The sequence below is a fragment of the Molothrus aeneus genome, chromosome 23 (assembly GCF_037042795.1).
Source record: "Molothrus aeneus isolate 106 chromosome 23, BPBGC_Maene_1.0, whole genome shotgun sequence".
Classification (NCBI taxonomy): domain Eukaryota; kingdom Metazoa; phylum Chordata; class Aves; order Passeriformes; family Icteridae; genus Molothrus; species Molothrus aeneus.
The window spans coordinates 4,875,078-4,893,945 of record NC_089668.1 but is presented as its reverse complement, the minus strand read 5'-3'; the positions used below and the strand labels follow the sequence as shown (position 1 = coordinate 4,893,945).

Here is an 18,868-nt window from a genome sequence, read left to right as displayed (position 1 = left end):
AGCTGAACTAGTTTCTATCAGCTCAGTTGATGTGATCTTACTCATATCAAAGGTGTTTAACAGCCGCAGTCCCGTGTACTCACTGCAAGCTGAACTTAAATTGTGTCAAGTTCTGTGCTGCTTTGTGAGTGCAAGTGGGAATGTTTGTTACAGCTGTCTTTAAATTTAAATTTGGATGTTTTAAATGAATTAAATATGAACATGAATAATGCAGCTGGTAACTTAGCCTTTCTGCAATTAAATGCAAACTTTTTCATTTTGTCTCTGTGCTTTCAGGTTTTGCTATGCCGCAGTGTTTGTACTGACTCTGCTGTCTTGTAGGAGTGATGGGGAACTAGAGCCCATGACAGTTCAGTGGAGCCCTTGGCACTTTTGATATCTCGGTGAGTGAAAGTTGTTTGAAACTCTGGGAGAGGAACTTCATCTGCTACTAAAGGCAGCAAATTAGTTGGTCTTTTTAAGGTAGCATCCTGCTGGAATGAATTTGCACATTGATCTGTCCTTTCAGGTTATGAATTCTGGAAACCAGCACTCTGTAATGCTGTAGTTCATGCTTGGGAGATTATCTTGATCTCCACAAGCAGGAGAAACACAGCTTTTGAAAACAAGGGGAGTTTGAACTCCGGTGTGCAGCTCTGTGCAAGTGTCAGGCTCTGGAGATGGAGCATTGCAGCGTGTGCTGGGCTGTGGAAATCTCAAAGGCTTTTTATTTGATGCAAAATAAGATTGTGTCCTTTGTGCCATGGATCCAGCCAGGAGGTCTTCATCAGGGGTGTGTTTGTGCCTGAGGTGATTCTGGAAGATCTGTCTCTGTGGGTAGCCTGGTGTTGCCCCTTGGGTACCAGTCTGTACTTTCTGCTATTTATTACTTTCACATTTTTTCAATCTTCAGTCCCTGAATGGAGTAAAGGTTGCATCCATTGGTACCATGGTGCTCCTGTCCACAGGTGCCTGTGGACTTGTCTGTTCTGCCTTTGACTTCTCTCTACACTGAATTCTCCTCACTGGGGCATTTCAGCCTTGTCAAAACCTGTAGAGTGATTCCTCTTGCCATCCAGTGAGATGAAGTCCCTGGGTGTTTCAGGCTGGAAGGAGCTTTCAGAGGTTGTCTGGTCCAATGCTGCATGCAGAGATGGGCTGACTTTGAAGTCAGAGTCAGCTACAAGGTGAGATCAGGCTGGCAGGGGAGGGAGCTGCTGATGTTTGGAGTATCTCCAAGGGTGGAGATTTTACAGCTCCTCTGGGCAACCATAAATTACAGTCAGTGGAAACGATCAATTCCCAAGCCCTGTGTTAGTAAAGCCCAGGGGCAGCTCCTGTCTGTGCTCCCTGTGACCAGGGACAGGACCCAAGGGAGTGGCTGGAGCTGTGGCAGGGGAGGGTCAGGCTGGATGTAAGGAAAAGGTTCTTTCCCCAGGAAATGGTCATGACTCTAAGCCTGCCAGCACTCCAGGAGCATTTGGACAATGCTCTCAGACACCCCCAGGGTGGTGGGATTGTTGGGGTGTCTGTGACAGGCCAGGAGCTGGGTTTGGTGATCCTTGGGGATCCCTCCCAGCTGTGATTGTACAGTGCCTGTCTCCATGGCTGAAGAAGGGCATCCTTGCATCCTAGGGCAGGAACTGTCCCTGGGATGCTGTAAGGCTGGTGGCTCCCATCTGGCTGTAGGTCCAGCCGCCCTCTGGGGCAGGCAGGCTGAAGCTGTGCATCATGGAGTTTGGCTCTGCCTCTTCTCTAGGCATTACATGACTCTGAGCACTCAAAATTATTTTGCTTTTTTTTTTCCTTGAGTTATGATTTTGCAGGATTAACCCACATGTTTCTGCCCTGTGCTGTGAGATGTAGGGGGGATCTGGGTGGTGCAGAGCTGTGTCAGAGGCTCATGGAGGCTGGCAGGGGTCAGGCTGGGGCTGTCACATTTGGGCAGTTTCTTGGAAGCATATTTTAGAGTGCAGTGTCCTTGAGCTGGCATTCATGTGGCTCTCAGCAAAGTGGGACTCCCCATGCAACTTAAGTCTCCTCCTTTGGGGAAGAGTCACCATTTGTTTATTTATTTATTTAAATTGGACATTTACAACATTTGATTCTCTTCCATGACATGAGATCTTGCTGAGAGCCTGCTGCAGTGTTGGCTGAGGGATACCAGCAGTCAGCTCTGTGCTTTATCAGGATCACAGAATTACAGAATCATTAAGGTTGGAAAATACCTCCAAGATCATCAAGACTGAGCACCACCATGTCCACCACACCAGAGCACTAGTGCCACATCCAGACATCCAGACACTTCCTCAGCACACCACCACCTCCCTGGGCAGCCCATTCCCATGCTTGACACCCCTTTCTGTGAAGAAATTCTTCCTGATGTCCAACCTGAACCTCCCCTGGCACATCTTGAGGCTGTTTCCTCTTGAACTGTCCCTTGTTCCCTTGAAGAGGAGACTGACCCTCACGTGTCTGCCCCTCCTGTCAGGGAGTTGTGGAGGGTGACAAGGTCCTCCTGAGCCTCATTAGGGTTATTGGGCCATAACCTTTCACAAACCCTGTCTGATTAGCTCAAACGCAGTCACAATGTTTTTTCTTCCAATACTTTGGAAGGGAAGGATTCACACATCCCTGCCAGCAGGGCTCTGAGGTGCTCAGGCTGAAGAAGCTTTTCAGAAGCCCTCAGAGGGGCACAGGAACTCCTGTGCCATGAGATTTATGTGTGTGGGTACTTGAGAAAGTCCCACAGACAGCAGAGGGGCAGAGCCAGAGATGGCGAATGCTTGTCTGGTGCCTTTATATATAAACACCTTTCAGCCTGGGTTTTTATGTCTAGGGGACTTTTCCTGCCAGGACTGCTAGTCTTTAATGAAAATTATGAAAAGAAGCTTTAAAAGTTGTAAATAACCTTTCACATGTAGGTTACCCTCTGCTATTGAAAGGGAAACCAACCTTACTCCTTTCACAAGTGTGTACAGACACACACACTATTTAGGAGAGAGGCAATAAGTGACTACTGTGCACCTTTTGATTTGGATTAAAAAAAAACAACCAGGATTTTTTTTTCCTTTAGTATTTAATATTCCTGCAGTATTTTTCTTCTCAGAGTATTGCTCAGTGTTGCATGTAAAGAGGCTGTAGTTAGTAGAGCTGTTACAGAAAATTAAACTCTGTTTCTCTTACATTTCGAAAAAGCCTGGTTTTCAAAACCCCAAATTCTTGCCAAGTTGGATCTGTAAATAACCTTTAAGCAGCTACTCAGCGCTGCGTCCTGAGACAGCTTCCTCCTTCTCCTGACTGCCCCACTGTGAACAAAATGGAATTATATTGATACAATTAATCTTTCATTAGTTAGTGGAGTGTCAAACATGCTATTCGTGGCTTTCCCAAGGGCTGGTCTGTGGCTCAGCCATTCATTTGGATGTTTTGTGGCAGGGCTTGGCAGGGCTTTCTGGGTGTGGCAGGCCCTGCCCTGTGGGAGTGCTTGTGCTGGAGCACTGGGTCCCTCTACATGACCACCACACATCTCCCAGGAGCTCTGATTTTTCAGGAATATTTCTTTATAACAATAGTGCAAATGCTTTTGCTTGTTGGGCACAGTCCAGTCAGTTTTTCTGCAACCAGGAAAACAAAAAATGCAGCACAACTTGGACACTCATGGCAGTACTAACAGCAAAAGTATTTCCTGGGTCATTGTCCAATTTCTCATCCTTATTCCCCAGAACTGCTGTGAGCAATTTGAATTGTAAGTGGCAAGCTGGGGATTGCTGTGTGCTTTGCCAGAGTTAATGTTATGTTTCCATGTGTTTTCTTTCATAAATTCCAGCTCTGCCTCCCTTTGTTAGTGAGTGGGGGCAGCCCCTCCTTCCACACACACGCTCTGGACCTACTGTAGGGTTAGCACAGAGACAGCCATGTGCTCCTTGTGCTTATTCATGCTGCTCCTGCTGCCATGAATTTGGTGTTGTCCACAAATTGGAGAAAGTCTTGTAGTTTCAGGGGGTAAAATGAGTTTTGTGTGTTCTGTGCTACCCCAGGTGACAGAATGTGTTTTTCCCTCCACTGTGTGATGAGTTAATGCTGCAGATGACTGTGTGCTCCAGAATGGGGAATTTTCTCATCTTTATTTCTTTTGTCCTAGACATCTTCAGTTCTGTAAGAGCAGCCCAGTCCCAGGATAAGGACAGCAGCAGGTGGTAGAATGCGGAAACCAGGCCCTCAGAAAGGTGAGCAGTGATTTGGCACAGCCAAGGGGCCTGCAGTGAGCTGGCATGGCCTGAGTGCCTCAGGGGGCTGCCAGTGGGGTGGGAGCTGAAGGGATGTGGCTGGAAGCCCAAAAACTGAGTTGTGTTTCTCAATCCATGTGCAGAGAGCAGTTCATCAATCCCCTCTGTGACAGGGAGAGGAGAGTCCTTTTTAGGGGCATCCCTGCAGCTCATGGAGGGTGCCCTGCAGAACCCAGGGCACCATCTGGCAGAGCTCCCAGCATGAGGCAAACTGCCTGAGCTGGCACAGACTCCCCCTCTAATGAGGCATGAAACCAGAAACCAGCCTGCCTTGTGGAGAGGAAATCTGTCAGGAGGTTCCCCTGCCACCCAGTCCCTTGGCCCCTCACACAGCACGTGCTTCCTGGGTCCTGCATCCCCAACAAAAAGGGTGAAGCCAAGCAGGCTGCCTGCAGCTGAGCTGCTCTGGCTTCTTGTGCTTAACAGAAATATTGATTTCCTTTAGTGCTGTGCCATGCATGTGCATCTGACTGGAGTGATCTCATCAGGGAGGAGGGGGGAAGGGAGAAGGGAGAGGATGGAGCATCCTCCACAGCTCTTTGTTCACATCTGCTCCACACTCCCAAGGTTTATTGCAGGAGATTTCTATGCTCGATTTCTCTGCTCCCTTTATTTTTTTTAAATGTCTCCTTTGCTTCTGTCGTGGTTCATCTTACAGAGGCATTATCCTCTTCCTAACACTGCTTGTCCTTTAATGAAGTGAAAATAAATGAAGGAAAGCAGGGAATGGGGAGACCCTGCTGGGAGGCAGCTGGAGGGCTTGGCAATAAAGGAGGCTGGTTGATTAGTCAGCAGCGTGGCCCAGGCCAGGCTGGCTGGGTTCAGCCTCACTCACAGCTTGTTCTCTGTGCTCCTGGAGCCTCCAGCCAGCCTGCCTCTGTGACCTGGGCTCAGAATGCCAGGCTGGGGGTTGCAGAGGCAGCACCTGCACTGTGCACATGTGGGTTTCTGTCCTACTTACCTGCTTTTTTAATAATGCATTGAACTTGCTCTGTTTCTTTATTTGTCTGCGGAAATTCTTGTTTCGCTCTCTTTCTGCTGCTTTTGTATCCTGCTTAATGAGGATTTTTGCATGTTAAAGGTTAAGAACAAAATGTACCTTCACCTGCAGAGTATGGTGAGAAGCTCCTTTGAGTGCATGGATGCTGTCAGAGCTGTCCTGCAGCACTGAGGGGAGCCTTACCCACCCAGGGGGCTCTTTTGCTTCTGCCTTAAATACTTTATGTCCTTTATTCTTGCTTTCTTAGGGACATGGCACAATACTGTGCCTCGTGGTAATGCATTTATTAGGAAGGGTGTCCTTCAATGCTTTTCATTCATTTATGTCTCTCCAAGGAGGCTCTTTGTCTGGCCCATGTCTAGGGATGCTGTGGCCACACTCCATATGTCCCTTGTGTTCATTTAAGGGATGCTGATCTGGCATCCCTCTGTTGGGCTGGAGGCTGTTGGAGGCAGGGTGGGCATCCCCCACTTCTTGCTCTATCACTTTCCAGAGCAATAAAACCTACATGCTGTCCTGTCCATTGTGCTGAAAAGAACATGTCAAGAAGAGAAGATTGTAAAAATAATTGTCCCAAAGCAATTCCAGACACATCAAGACACCCCAGGCCACTTTAGAAGCAGCTCTTAGCCTGCCTCTTCCAGCTACTGCTCAGATTTCAAACCTTTTGCTTTCACAAGGAGCTATTTTTCATGGGGGCAAGGCACATTTCACAGGGCACTAAGCTGCTGTCTACAACAGCCCTAAAAATGGTCTGTAAAATAAAGGAGCTGGAATGCAGCAGCAATCCCAGGGTGCCAGCCTGGCAGCAGCAGGTTGAGGAGCTGGCTCAGGGTGAACTCTGCCATGGCACAGAGCTGGAGGCCAGGATGAGCATTCCCCACTTTTTGCTCTATCATTTTCCAGAGCTGTCTTGAGATCTTCAATTTTTTGGAGCTCTGAGACCCAAAGCTATCATGAGCAAAGACAGCTCAGGTGAGCTGCTCTGCACAGCTGGTGCTGCTTTGCTGTTGTGCTCTCTTCTGAGCTGCAAGGGACACAAGGAAACCTGGTGTTTTGTGTGGAGAGGGCACTTGTGCAGATTTTCAGAGAAGTCACCACAAAGGGCTGAGGTTGCTTGTGTGGAATAACCTGGAGTTGATACACAAGGAGCCATTCTGCACCAAAGATCCACATGAGCCATTTTTAGTGGCTGTTATGTTTGTTCCTCTCAAGCCCTTCTTCTCACAGCTAAAGTGATGGAGTTTGCTGTTCTTTGTTATTGCTTGTCACTGAAGGAGAACAGTGGCTGGTGGAACTAAACAGGGACTGAGGTGCAGATGTGGATACCTCCTGTCAGGTGCCTGCATGAGCTGTGGAGAGGAAGGGAGCACACCCAGAGATAGAGGCAGATCATCCACGTCACTGGGGTCATGACAGGGAGGTCACTGCTCTGCTCTGAAGTGCCTGGAACACAGATAGTGCAGAAGGGTGCATTGTCTGCCTCCTTTCCCTGACACAAATGCTCTGTTTCTTGTCTCAGCCATAGACTGGAAAGATGGTAAAAAGCACAAGTACAGCCGCCCCTCAGAGTCTCCCTCCCAGTACCAAGGTAAGAGAGCTCCCTTCTTCCTCCCCTCTTTTTTTTTGCCCTCCCTTCTCCCTTTTGTGATTTCTGAAGATTTTTTTTTGACAAGTGCATGGTGCAGCAGTGAATATTGGTGATCATCTGCAAGGAACTCTGAGCAGCTCATCACTGCCCAAAGCTTGGGCACATCCTTGGAGGGTTTGGGTCTGGAGAGGAGAAAGGTCTGAGGAGACCATAGAGCCCCTTCCAGTGCCTCAAGGGGCTCCAGGAGAGCTGAAGAGGGACTTTGGACAAGGGTCTGAAGTGATAGGACAATGGGAACAGCATCATACTGTCAGAGAGCAGGGTTAGATGGGATATTGAGAATAAATTCTTGTTAGGCTGGGCAGGCCCTGGCACGGGGTGCCCAGAGAAGCTGTGGCTGTCCCATCCCTAGAAGTGTCCAAGGCCAGGTTGGACAGGGTTTGGAGCACCCTGGGACAGTGGAAGGTGGAAAGGAATGGGCTTTAATGTCCCTTCCAACCCAAACCATTCTGTGATTCTGCACAGTGAGAGGCTAAAACTGCAGCATCTGGCACAGAGCACCCTGTAATCCAGGTCAAAGCTGCATTGGGACACCTCTGAGGAGAGCAGGACAGAGCAGACAGCACCCTGATATTTCAGAACTGTTAGTTTTGACTCGCACATTGTCACATTTTACTGAGCAGGACAGAGCAATGGGGCTCATGTTACCAGTGGAGCATGTGCAGCTGGATTGATGGCTGAGCAAAGTGCCTGGGATGGGGCAGGGTTGTGGTATAGGAGCCTCCTCGAGCCAGGTCTCATAACTCTCATATTCAGGATAGCTCAGCTACCTTTGGAGGCATAAAAATCAGCAGGATGGCTTCTGTCGCAGTGTTAGAAACAAAAAGGTTTAATAAAAGGCAAAATAACAAACAGAGAAAAACTGAGGTAGGTGCAGGAGGTCCTTGCTCCTGGTAACACACCTTACAAAAGTGATTATTTTCTTTGTTCACTTATTTTTCTAGTAAATTGCCCAGGTGGGACTTTTTGGCTTCTGTCCAGTTTGCTCTCCTTAAGTTTGAGGTGAAGTCTCCCAGGTGTCTTTTTTTACCTAATGGAGGAGAGAAACTTGTGGGCTTCTTTCCTTTTTGAGGGGACAGAGGAGAGTTTTGTCACTCTGTCAGCAAAAGGCACACTCCTATAGGGTGGGACAGCCTGTGGGAGAGCTGACCCTCAGGAGGCCATGCTCAGACATCAGGGACAGCCACTGCCACCTGGGATCTGCCAGCCCAGACCATGCTCTGCTCCTTTTCATACAGAGCTGCTTTCATGTGCTGCCTTGGTGCTCCTTAGCAGCCACACATATGGGCTGCAGACTTTAATGGGATGCCTTGATCTGGCTAGGGCACGTTCTCCTTCACAGATGTGACCTGAAACACACATGTATTGTTTCAGTTGGATTGATGACCCCTCGGGAGCCAAAATGCTAATGGAGCCCAAAGCAGACTTCAGTTAAAGATATAAACAGAAACTCCATCTTCATTTAAATTCTGGGCAAAGGATCAATGTTAAATGCAACATAAAGAAAATCAAAACATGAGGGTGCAGAGCTGCATTGTTCACAACTACTGCAGTTTGACCCCTTGGGTTTGTGGAGTGTTTTGTTTGGAGTGAATATTTTTGAAGGTTAAGACATCAGAGCCCAAATGTGACTCTCTGCCTGGAAGTAATATCTGCCTTTGGCACGAGCACACGACAAGGAGTTTTCCCAAGGCAAGCACAAGTGACAGACAGTCACCCCAGTGGCATTTCCACAGCCAAGTCACAGGGACTCACACGGGTTCCCAATCCTTGGCTCACAGATGGAGTTGCAAAAGCTCCTTCCCAATCCTTGGCTCACAGATGGAGTTGCAAAAACAGGGTGTTTCTCATTTAAGGGTCTTTCTCTCATTTCTTTCTGTGAAGAAGATCCCGTGTGCTGGAGAGAGGCAGAGAGGGACGTGGGACAAGGGCCTGAAGTGCAGGGTTTCCTCTCATGCTAAGGCTGTAATGGCAACTTCCACCTGCAGTCTGCAGTTTTTACCTTGGTTTGAAGGTAATCTTGAAAAAGAAGTGCAGGTCCTACCTGTGCTTGCCCTGCCACCTGTGTGTAAGGAAATGGCTGGTACTGAACACTGCTGTATCAGCTCTGTCTTTTCTTAGAAGTCTTTCTGCTGCTCCTGCTTTTCTTTGCAAAATAAATCACCAGAACCATTATTGATAGGAATGAGAGAATCACAGAACACTCTGGGCTGGAAGGGACCCACAGGATCATCCAATGCAGCCCCTGGCCCTGCCCAGAGCCCCAACAACCCCACCCTGGGCTGGAAGGGACCCACAGGATCATCCAATGCAGCCCCTGGCCCTGCCCAGAGCCCCCAACAGCCCCAGCCTGGCCATCCCTGCAGCGCTGCCCAAATTTCTCCCCCATCCTTCATCTCCCCCATCCCTCCCTCTCACAGAATCATGGAATGTGCTGAGCTGGAAGGGACCCACAGGGATGATCAATGCCAAAGCCAAGCCCTGCCCAGAGGCCCCAGCAAGCCCAGCCTGGGCATCCCTGGAGCTCTGGCAGCCTCGGGGCCGTGCCCATTCCCTGGGCAGCCTGGGCAGTGCCCAGCACCCTCTGGGGGAAGAGCCTTGCCCTGAGCTCCAGCCTGAGCTGCCCTGGCCCAGCTTCATGCTGTTCCTCAGGTCCTAGAGAAGCTGCAGTTCTAATGCTGTGTGTGTCTTCATACAGTGGTTGAATCCCAGCAGGCTTTAGAATTAATCTCAAATAAGTTCCATGTCCAAACACTATTTTTAGAGGCCTGCAGCTGTGTCAGAAATTCTCTGCTCCCACTGGGGTTGTGCAGCATGGATCTGGGCTGTGGGGTGAACTGCTGCAGGGAGCAGGATGGCCTAGCTTGGTGTGGAGGGAATGGAAAGTGGGAAGATTAAAACCATGACAACTTTTAATAGTGATGGATTGAAACCAGCTGAGGGGAGTTTGTTTGGTTTTTTTTTTTTTTAATAAAATTGTCAAGCACAGCTGATCCTGTTCAGGCTGCTGGCTCAGGGCCTGGGCTGACACTGGCACTGCTCACCCAGTACTGTCACCTGGGTGTCCTCTGTGCTCTGGGGACAATGACCTCTGAAGGGCCACCCCAGTCTGAGATGAGTTAAGGGGTGGGATGTGCCCGGCTTTGCTTTGCCTGGGTGTTTACTCCACATTATTGATACAAAGAGTTTCATTGACAGAACCAAGTATAAAATCATATCTTCAACTAAAGCAGAAGAATTTTGGTTTTGTGAGAGCATCATTGCAGTAACTCACTGAATTTCTTCATTCACCCAGTGTGAGACTGTGGCTGAAATGAAAATATGTGCCAGTGGATGGAGCTGAGTCCTCTGTGGCGTGGAGAGTGCTGTCAGTCTGCAAACAGTAATATTCAGCCAGTGTGGCAATGAAACTGTATTTTTTCTGTTCATTTTCCCCATTTTTAACAGTGTACTAGTCATCTGCATGGGAGGTGGTGAGAAAGCAGCATTCCTTGTATTTATTTGAAGCTTGTAGATTATGAAGGCTCCTCTGTGCATGAGGCAGCACTGAAGCAATGTGTGCTGACCTTACTGCCTCAATTTTCAGAGGTGTGGTGTGTGCTGCAGTAGCTAAAATGGCTCTTAATGTAGCTTTTGTTTTGAAAATAGACTGATTAAGAACTTGCCTGAGTCGGGGAAGCAGTGGCTGACTTTAATTGTGCTGCCACCATTGCTCTTGAAATGCCTTGAAAACAGTGGTCTCCCGGGAGCTGTTTGGATGAATACAAGTGAATGTCATGCTGCAAGGTTCCTCTCCCAGCTGCTCAGTTTAAATGGCAAAAGTCATGATTTGCTCAGATCACAGGAGCTTTTAATTCCTCATTTAATAACAGGTTTCCCTGGGTGGCTTATTGCTTTTACCCTTCCTGCTGTACAGGAGGAAGGTGCAGGAAGGGATGAAATGCACTTCCCCTGGCAGCAGCACTTGGTGGAAGGGGGATTGAGGTTGGGTGTGAGGTATTGAGCTCAGTAAATCCCTGTTTGGAGGATCCCTGCTCCCACCCTGTGGACTTCATGGCACTTGAGGAAGTTAATTGTTGTCCTGTCCACTTACTGCTGGGCTGCTCCCTGGCCCATGGGGTGGGCTGTGTCTGTGCTGGACCAGGGGTCCAGTCACCAAAAAGCAGATTCCAGTTTTAAATCCACGATTTCCAATCATGGGATCACAGAATGGTTTGGGTTGGAAATGACCTTAAAGATAATCTCATTCCAGCCCCCAAGCTGTGCTGCTCACAGCCCACAGTGACTGTTTGCAATCCCCAGACTGAGTGATGTGTTTAATGAATGGTTTTGAAGGGGCAGTTGTCTGGAGGACTCAGCAGATTCCCATCTGTGCTGGGTGTTTTCCATTAAGTTGCAGGTTGTTACCCTGGCTCTGTGCAGCCCCTTCTCAGCAGCACCGAGGCAGGAGGATGCCGAAGGCAGAGCTGGGCTTTGTTCTGCCTGTCAGTTGCAGTTGTAAATCTTCTGTGCTCACAAACATCAGAGGTTCTTGCTGAAAACACGTTGCCTGTGAGCACCTCCTCTGTGAGAAGTGCAGAACTGCCAGCACAGGAGTCTGGCCAGTTCTTTTACTGAAAATTTTGCTCATCCTTTCTTATTTGAATCCTTTTGTTTTTACTTCTCAGGTCACTTCACCTGGGAGAAGTACCTGAAAGAGACATGTGCCATCCCAGCTCCTGCCCATTGTTTCAAGCAGGTAAGAGGGTAAAAACAGGAAAGGTCAAGGGCTATGGTCCAGTGGAAGCCCTGGAGTTCTGTGCCTGGGATAGACCCCTGGCTTGGAAAGGAAGATACTTAAGGATATTGGAGACTTAACAGAAATCCAAGTGCTGAAGCAAAGATTAAAAATATGCATTTAGAGTAGCACAGAAGATTTTCCTCTCAGATGTGCATGTTGGGAACACAAGTGTGCTATTAACTCTGCCAAGCACAGCCCCTTGGAGAAAGTGTCCTGAGTAGGCTGGCATCCAGCTTTTGGTGGATCCTGCTCAATCAGGAGATTTTCAGCAGAATTCACCCAGTTGTTGTGAATTGTTGACAGAATAGCAGCCCCTGGGCGGCAGGTATTGAACCCAGAGGTGGCTGTGCTGAGAACAGGGGGTGCAGGAGTGAATCATTGTGGGACACCTGGGTCTGGGCAGAGGGGAGAGTGAATGTGTGGGTCTGGGGTTGGCTGGGTGATCTTCCCAGGAGAGGGTTAATCCCCTACACTGGGCACTGCTGGGGCTGCACCTCAGATCCTGACATCAGTTTTGGGCCCCTCACAACAAGGGGGCTGGAGCATGTGCAGAGAAGGGAATGGAGCTGGGGAAGGAGCTGGAGCCCCAGGAGGGGCTGAGGGAGCTGGGCAGGGGCTCAGCCCGGAGAAAAGGAGGCTCAGGGGGGACCTTCTGCCTCTGCACAGCTCCTGCCAGGAGGATGGAGCCAGGTGGGGTCAGGCTCTGCTCCCAGGAAACAAGATACAGGATAAGAGGAAACAGCTTCAACTTGTGCCAGGGGAGGGCCAGGTTGTATATCAGGAAAATTTCATCACTGGAAGGGTGATCAGGCCAAGGAAATGTCTGTCCAGGGCACTAGTGGAGTCCCCATCCCTGGAAGTGTTCAACAGCATGTGATGCCTAGGGGTATGGGTTAGAGGTGGGCTTGGCAGCACTGTGGGAACAGCTGAAGCTGATGATCTTAGAGGTGTTTTGCAGCATTAATGACTCTGTGATTCCAAGAGAACAGGCTTTAGTTGCCTGGATGATACAGGATGGAAGGATGGGGGTCTGTTACAGACGTGCCTGGGCTTGCTGAGTTCTCAGTGGTGCCTCTGCTGTGCCTGGAGGGGCTGTCAGCCTTCAGCAGACCCCGTCTGGGTGCTCCTACTGCTGGAGGCTTTGTGCCCGAGCTGGTGCATGCATGTATTGGCAAACCTGGACTGACTGGGCCCTTGTTGCTGTTGGTTTGGAGGGTCCCCAGGGGGCCCCCTAAGCTGTGTGCTCGCTGGTGGCAGCAGGCAGGCAAGGAGATGTGTTGCAGAGATAATCAAAACTCCACAACTTTTGGGAAAGTTGTAAAGCCCGTGTGTTTGTTACAGCACTGGACACATGTGGGAATTGTTCTCCTAAAATGACATGGGTACTTCTGGGAACTTCAGGTCCCTTTTTACCCCCTCTCAAATACATATGCATACAATTTCACAATAGGTTCATATCCATTTTTACTAATTTCCCGTGACATTTGCCGCTAGTTCTTCTTTATCAGAAAGAATTCTTAGGTCAGGTTGAGCTGCTCTCACAGCAGTCTCTCTGTCTCTCTATCACCCTCTGTCTACACCCCATTATCTCTGTCCTTCACTGAAGCAGTTTCTCTGAGCCTAGGCTTTTGCAGTCAGGCTACATAGCTATGTTTTCTAACCACAGACTCAACTCAAAAATGTACATTTCACCTAAATCAAAATGGATTTCTACCCTGGAAAATTCCTACCCTGCTTCAGAGACTCCACATGGCTTCTGAGGGTGCTAATTAGATGAGGGTTTATTGGGGGTCCCACCCCTGGGAGCAGCATGGTTTCTGAGGGAGAAGGGGGAGAGAAGGGCCAAGAGAGAGCCTGGTCTACATCCCACAGCTTAACAGGGAGATTCAAAGTGGATGCAGAATAAGCCTTGGGCCAATGGGATTACAGATCCATGATACTGCAGGGGAGGATCATAGGCTTGGAACAAACCCTACATTTTCCAGGGGTGAGACAGAGCAAACCATTGAACTCAAACATAACACCACAGCCCCTGTTCCACTCTTTACAGTCCTACACTCCACCTGCAAACGAGTTCAAGATCAGTATGAAGCTGGAGGCCCAGGACCCCCGGAACACCACGTCCACGTGCATCGCCACCGTGGTGGGGCTGACGGGCGCCCGCCTGCGCCTGCGCCTCGACGGCAGCGACAACAAGAACGACTTCTGGAGGCTGGTGGACTCTGCTGAGATCCAGCCCATTGGCAACTGTGAGAAGAATGGAGGCATGCTGCAGCCTCCACTGGGTGAGCTGGAGTTCAGCTGTCCAGCAAGGGTCACGTTGATGGTGGGGAAAGTTTGGGGTGTGGGAATGTTCCTCACTCGGGGCTCATCAAATGAGGTGGTGTTTGCAGGGGCCCCAGGATGAGGGGGCATCCTCTCTGGAACAGAAAGCATCACCACCTTCTGAGAATGAAAATTTATTATAAACTTCAAAATCCCCATCAGCCTGAAAATAGACTTCTACTCCCTTACCTTCTTCCCCATTGCACTGTTTGTATCATGATCTATCCTACAATTTGCCACATGATATATGGCCTCAGATCCCTACATTACAAAATTTTTCACCTACCTACTATTCTTCCTAATCGCCATACTCATCCTAATCATTGCCAACAACCTATTTATCCTATTCATTGGCTGAGAAGGAGTTGGAATCATGTCCTTCCTACTAATCAGCTGGTGACATAGATGGGCAGAAGAGATGAGAATCTTGACTCCATCTTGCAGAAGGCTGATTTATTATTTTATGATATATATTATATTAAAAGAAAATTATATATTAAAACTATACAAAAAGAATAGAAGAAGGGATTTCATCAGAAGGCTAGCAAGGAAAGGAAGGAATGATAATAAATTCTTGTGACTGCTCACAGCCTCAACACAGGTTGCTGTCATTGGTCATCTGAGACCTTGCAACCCAAACCGTTCAGTGATTGTGCTGCCCATCTCTTCCAAAGCCCTGTGGGCCGCTGGGCCCCTCCTGTGCCTGGTGTGGCCAGCAGAGGGCACGAGGCGCAGGTGGAGCAGCCCTGGCTGTGCTCGGGAGCAGGTCCGGGAGGGCTGCCCCGTGTGCCCAGCTCTGCTCTGTGCCACCTGCTTAACCTTGTGCCAGGGGAGAGGCCACGGTCAGCTGGGATGTTAGGATAAAATTCTTCCCTGTGAGCGTGGTGAGGCTCTGGCATAGTGGGATCAGGGAAGGTGTCCCTGCCCATAGCTGGGGAGTGGAACTGGATGATTTTGCACCCAGCATGAAGACAGGTAACTGAGCTAGTGCTGCAGTTGTCCTTCTGCATGCAGAGTTCAAGGGCCTAGAAAACCCCATAAGAGTTTTCTCTTTCCTGTAGTATTTTCCATGTGCACACATCTGCTGCTGCTCTTTCTTTACACAGATAATTCCAGGGACAGCAGCCAGGGCACGGCTGGAGCTGGGCCAGGGCAGCTCAGGCTGGAGCTCAGGGCAAGGCTCTTCCCCCAGAGGGTGCTGGGCACTGCCCAGGCTGCCCAGGGAATGGGCACGGCCCCGAGGCTGCCAGAGCTCCAGGGATGCCCAGGCTGGGCTTGCTGGGGGCTCTGGGCAGGGCTTGGCTTTGGCATTGATCATCCCTGTGGGTCCCTTCCAGCTCAGCACATTCCATGATTCTGTGAGAGGGAGGGATGGGGGAGATGAAGGATGGGGGAGAAATTTGGGCAGCGCTGCAGGGATGGCCAGGCTGGGGCTGTTGGGGGGTCTGGGCAGGGCCAGGAGTTGGACTGGCTGATCCTTGTGGTCCCCTCCAGCCCAGGATATTCTGTGATTCACATAAAATGTTTTCTTTGCCACTGTGGGAGCTGAGCTCTCCCATCCCCTGCAGTTGTGGCTACTTGGGTTGGTTTCCAAGCTGATCTGACAGAGCTCAGGGCTGGCAGGGTGACCTGTGCTGAGCACTGCAACCTTGGCAAAGTTTTGCCATGTTCTTGGTCCAGGTCCAGTGCCAGGATTATCTTCAAAACCCCTCCAACCACAGACCTAACACAGCTGAGCAGCAGAAGTTGCCTGTGCAGGAGGATGCACGTTTAACAAAGATATCTGTGATATCCAGAGCCTTCTGGTGGTTGTATAGTCATAGTCAGTGTCACATACCTCAGAGTATGTGAAATTGCTTTTTTCTTCCCATGAGCCCCCTCTTGTTATTTCTCCACTTTTTTCCCAGCAGGTGTCAAGCCCAAACCTGCCATCCTTCCCTATAATGTGTTCCAGGCAAATCACAGCCTCTATTTCTTCAGATTAGCTTGCCTGCAGCTCACACTACAGGTAGAGGAGGCCACCCAGAAGCTGTGATTCCCTGTTGAGGAAGAAATTCCATAGCCTGAGTGTGCATTTGCTGATTCATGTCTCCCCTGCAGCAGGAGCTGGCAGCACTGAGGCTGCACAAAGTGCTCTGTCTGGATGGTCAATGGGATTGTTGTGATAAGTGAATATTGCAGTCAGACAGCTGTTTCCAGATGTTTCTTTTCAATAACACAAATGCTTTACATTCAGAATATCTGGCTAAAATCCCACCTGACTCCAGCATGGGAGGAGGGTGGTATGGGATCACCATTGTGTGAGTTCCCATCAGAGCAGGCATGTGCTGCCAGATCCACCAACCCCCACAGTCTAACAGTGTCCATCTCCTCTTCCCTCCCCTCAGGCTTCCGGCTCAATGCCTCCTCCTGGCCCATGTTCCTTCTGAAGACCCTGAATGGAGCAGAGATGGCTCCTGTCCGGATTTTTCACAAGGTATTTCCCTGTTTGTGCAGAGCCTTCTGGCAGAGCACCAGACTCAGAGCTGCTGTCTCATGAGAGATGTGCTGGTCCCATAGGAGGTGACACTGCACAGCTCAGGGCTGCTCCAGGACAGACCTGTGTCCTCTCCAGCTGTGTCATAGCAGTGTCAGGATGTAGCCAGAGGTCTGCCAAGGAAGTGTTTGGGCTTCAGGGCTCAGGCTTGAGGCGGGAGCTGGTTTTTCACTGGAGCTGCAGGTGCTGCTCAAAGTCGGGAATGCAAGGTGGGAACATCAGCATCTCTGTGCAATGTCCCACTCCCTGGGTTCCGTCCAGCAGTGAGCTGTGGACTTTGCTGCCTCTTGATTAAAGGGCAGTGGCTGTGTAGCCCAGCCAGTGTGTGCACACCTCTTGGGGTTCAAATCCAACCCACTAATTCCCTTCAGCTCCTTGTGGAGTTGAGTTTGCTGGTGAGGGCACAGCCCTGGTGTGGGGAGGCACTGCCATATCCCCTTTGAGCATATATTCCACTTCTTCTTGTAGGAACCACCATCTCCTTCCCAAAACTTCTTCAAGACAGGTATGAAGCTGGAGGCAGTGGACAGGAAGAACCCTCACTTCATCTGCCCGGCCACCATTGGGGAGGTGAGAGGTTCTGAGGTCCTGATAACATTTGATGGCTGGAGAGGTGCCTTCGATTACTGGTGCCGATATGATTCCCGGGACATCTTTCCCGTAGGCTGGTGTTCGCTGACTGGAGATAATCTGCAGCCCCCTGGTACAAAAGGTAAGGCCCACGTTGTTTTTTAGCTGTCTTGGCTCCTCCACTCAGCTCTCAAAGAGCAGCAAAGCAGGCAGAGACTGGCAGCAAGGACACCTGGGTGCTCTGTCTGGTTTTTGTGCAGCTTCGTGCGTGGTAAAGGTACAGGTGATCAGACCCATAGCACTGGAACAGCCTGGCTGTCCATAAAGCTGGGCAGGATGATGGCTCTGGGGAGGGATGGTGCTGTACAACTTTGCTGAGGTCTGCTCCTCTCCAGGAATTCCCTTGAAGTTTTTCCTGCGCCTTTGAACCACATTTTCCTGTGCAGTTTTTCTCAGGGGGAATAATGAGAAGTGTGAAGCTGCAGGACTGCGCCTCTTTGTACTTGGGGCAGTTTTCTTGGTGTGCCTTTGCTGTGAACAAAGCAGGTGTGGAGCAGGTTGTGCCTGCCTTGTTCGTAGGGCTGTGATTGTTGGGTAGGAGCAGTGCTGGGGAATTTGATGCCTTGCAAGTGGCTGAGCAATGGCTGGTTTGATTCTCAAGACCTGTCTCAAGCTCTCTCACATCACAGTTGTGTTTGGGCTCAGGAGGGCTGTCACTGTCCCCAAGCACATCCCTCTGGCATTTACTGGCTGGCCAGCCCTGCACATGGCTGGTCAATGAAATGAGGGGCAGGAGAACAGCCTCTCTGCCAGAGCTGAAGGGTTGCTTAGGAAAGGCATTTCTCTGACAGGACTGTTCCTCTTGGAAGTCCTGGGTCAGCTCATGCTGCCCTGTCAGGCTGGTGCTGCCCTGTGTCCCTGGCATGGGCCAGGTCTGTGCTCAGGGCTGCAGGGCTGGCCTCAGTGGATTGCCTGAGGTGATCTGTGTGCAAGCCAAGCTGTGAGCACCCCTTGGCTGACGATGATTCCTCTTTATCTTGGATTTCTACATTTTGCCTTGCTGTTCCCAGCCTCTCCCTCTCTTCTTGCTGGTTGTTGTGTCCCAGCTGCTGCTGCCCTGCAGGCTCTGCAGAGCACTGGGGCCCTCTTGGGCAGTGGCTGAGTCCTCCAGTGGTGCCCTGGTGCTCTCACCAGGCATCTCCAGGGTGCCTCTCAGGTACTGCATGAGTGGCTCAAGACATGTTTGTGTTTGGTGGGAGCTTTCCTGCCAGTAATCAGGGGGTGGAAGGTTTCAGGAGAACAGTGGAAGCCCCCTCAGGAGAAGTGGGAACCTGTCTGACCCTCAGCCCCAGCACAGGCAGCTCTGATCCTCCCCAGCCTCCTCCTGCCAGGGCTGAAGCTGTGAGTGAGCAGAGCCCAGTCAGTTATCCAGAAACAAGATCCCATTGTGCCATCCCTTGGCAAGTGGCTGGGATGGCTTCTCCCTTTCCCATTGGCTCCATGTGCAGTCACTCTGCACTTCCTGCTCGTGTACAAAAATAGTGACCCCCAAAAAGTCACATCTCTCCATGCACAGGCAGAGGCAGCCCTCACCCTCAGGCAGATTTCTACTCTCTTTCTCCTTTTTTTTCAACTCCTGGGACAAGAGCAGGGGTTGGCAAGGGTTGCATGAGCCATGTAAAAATGCCAGGGAGTTGAGATCAGCCTTGTCTTTGTGCTTTTGCTTCTCCCTCTGTGA

General features: G+C 50.1%; 1 protein-coding gene across 4 annotated transcripts in view; it reads left to right on the top strand.

Annotated features, from left to right (window-relative positions):
• Positions 1-18,868, top strand: part of SCMH1 (Scm polycomb group protein homolog 1) — a 63,929-nt gene that overhangs the window by 14,127 nt on the left and 30,934 nt on the right. For 3 of the 4 annotated variants that reach the window (XM_066564984.1, XM_066564983.1, XM_066564980.1), the window contains exons 2-8: positions 277-383; positions 4,124-4,208; positions 6,791-6,859; positions 11,587-11,657; positions 13,750-13,984; positions 16,412-16,500; positions 17,029-17,272. In XM_066564984.1, the coding sequence (XP_066421081.1) occupies positions 4,184-4,208; positions 6,791-6,859; positions 11,587-11,657; positions 13,750-13,984; positions 16,412-16,500; positions 17,029-17,272 (733 nt within the window). In that variant the 5' untranslated portion in view covers positions 277-383; positions 4,124-4,183. The remainder of the gene's footprint in view (positions 1-276; positions 384-4,123; positions 4,209-6,790; positions 6,860-11,586; positions 11,658-13,749; positions 13,985-16,411; positions 16,501-17,028; positions 17,273-18,868) is intronic. The other variant, XM_066564981.1, reaches the window with a different exon arrangement.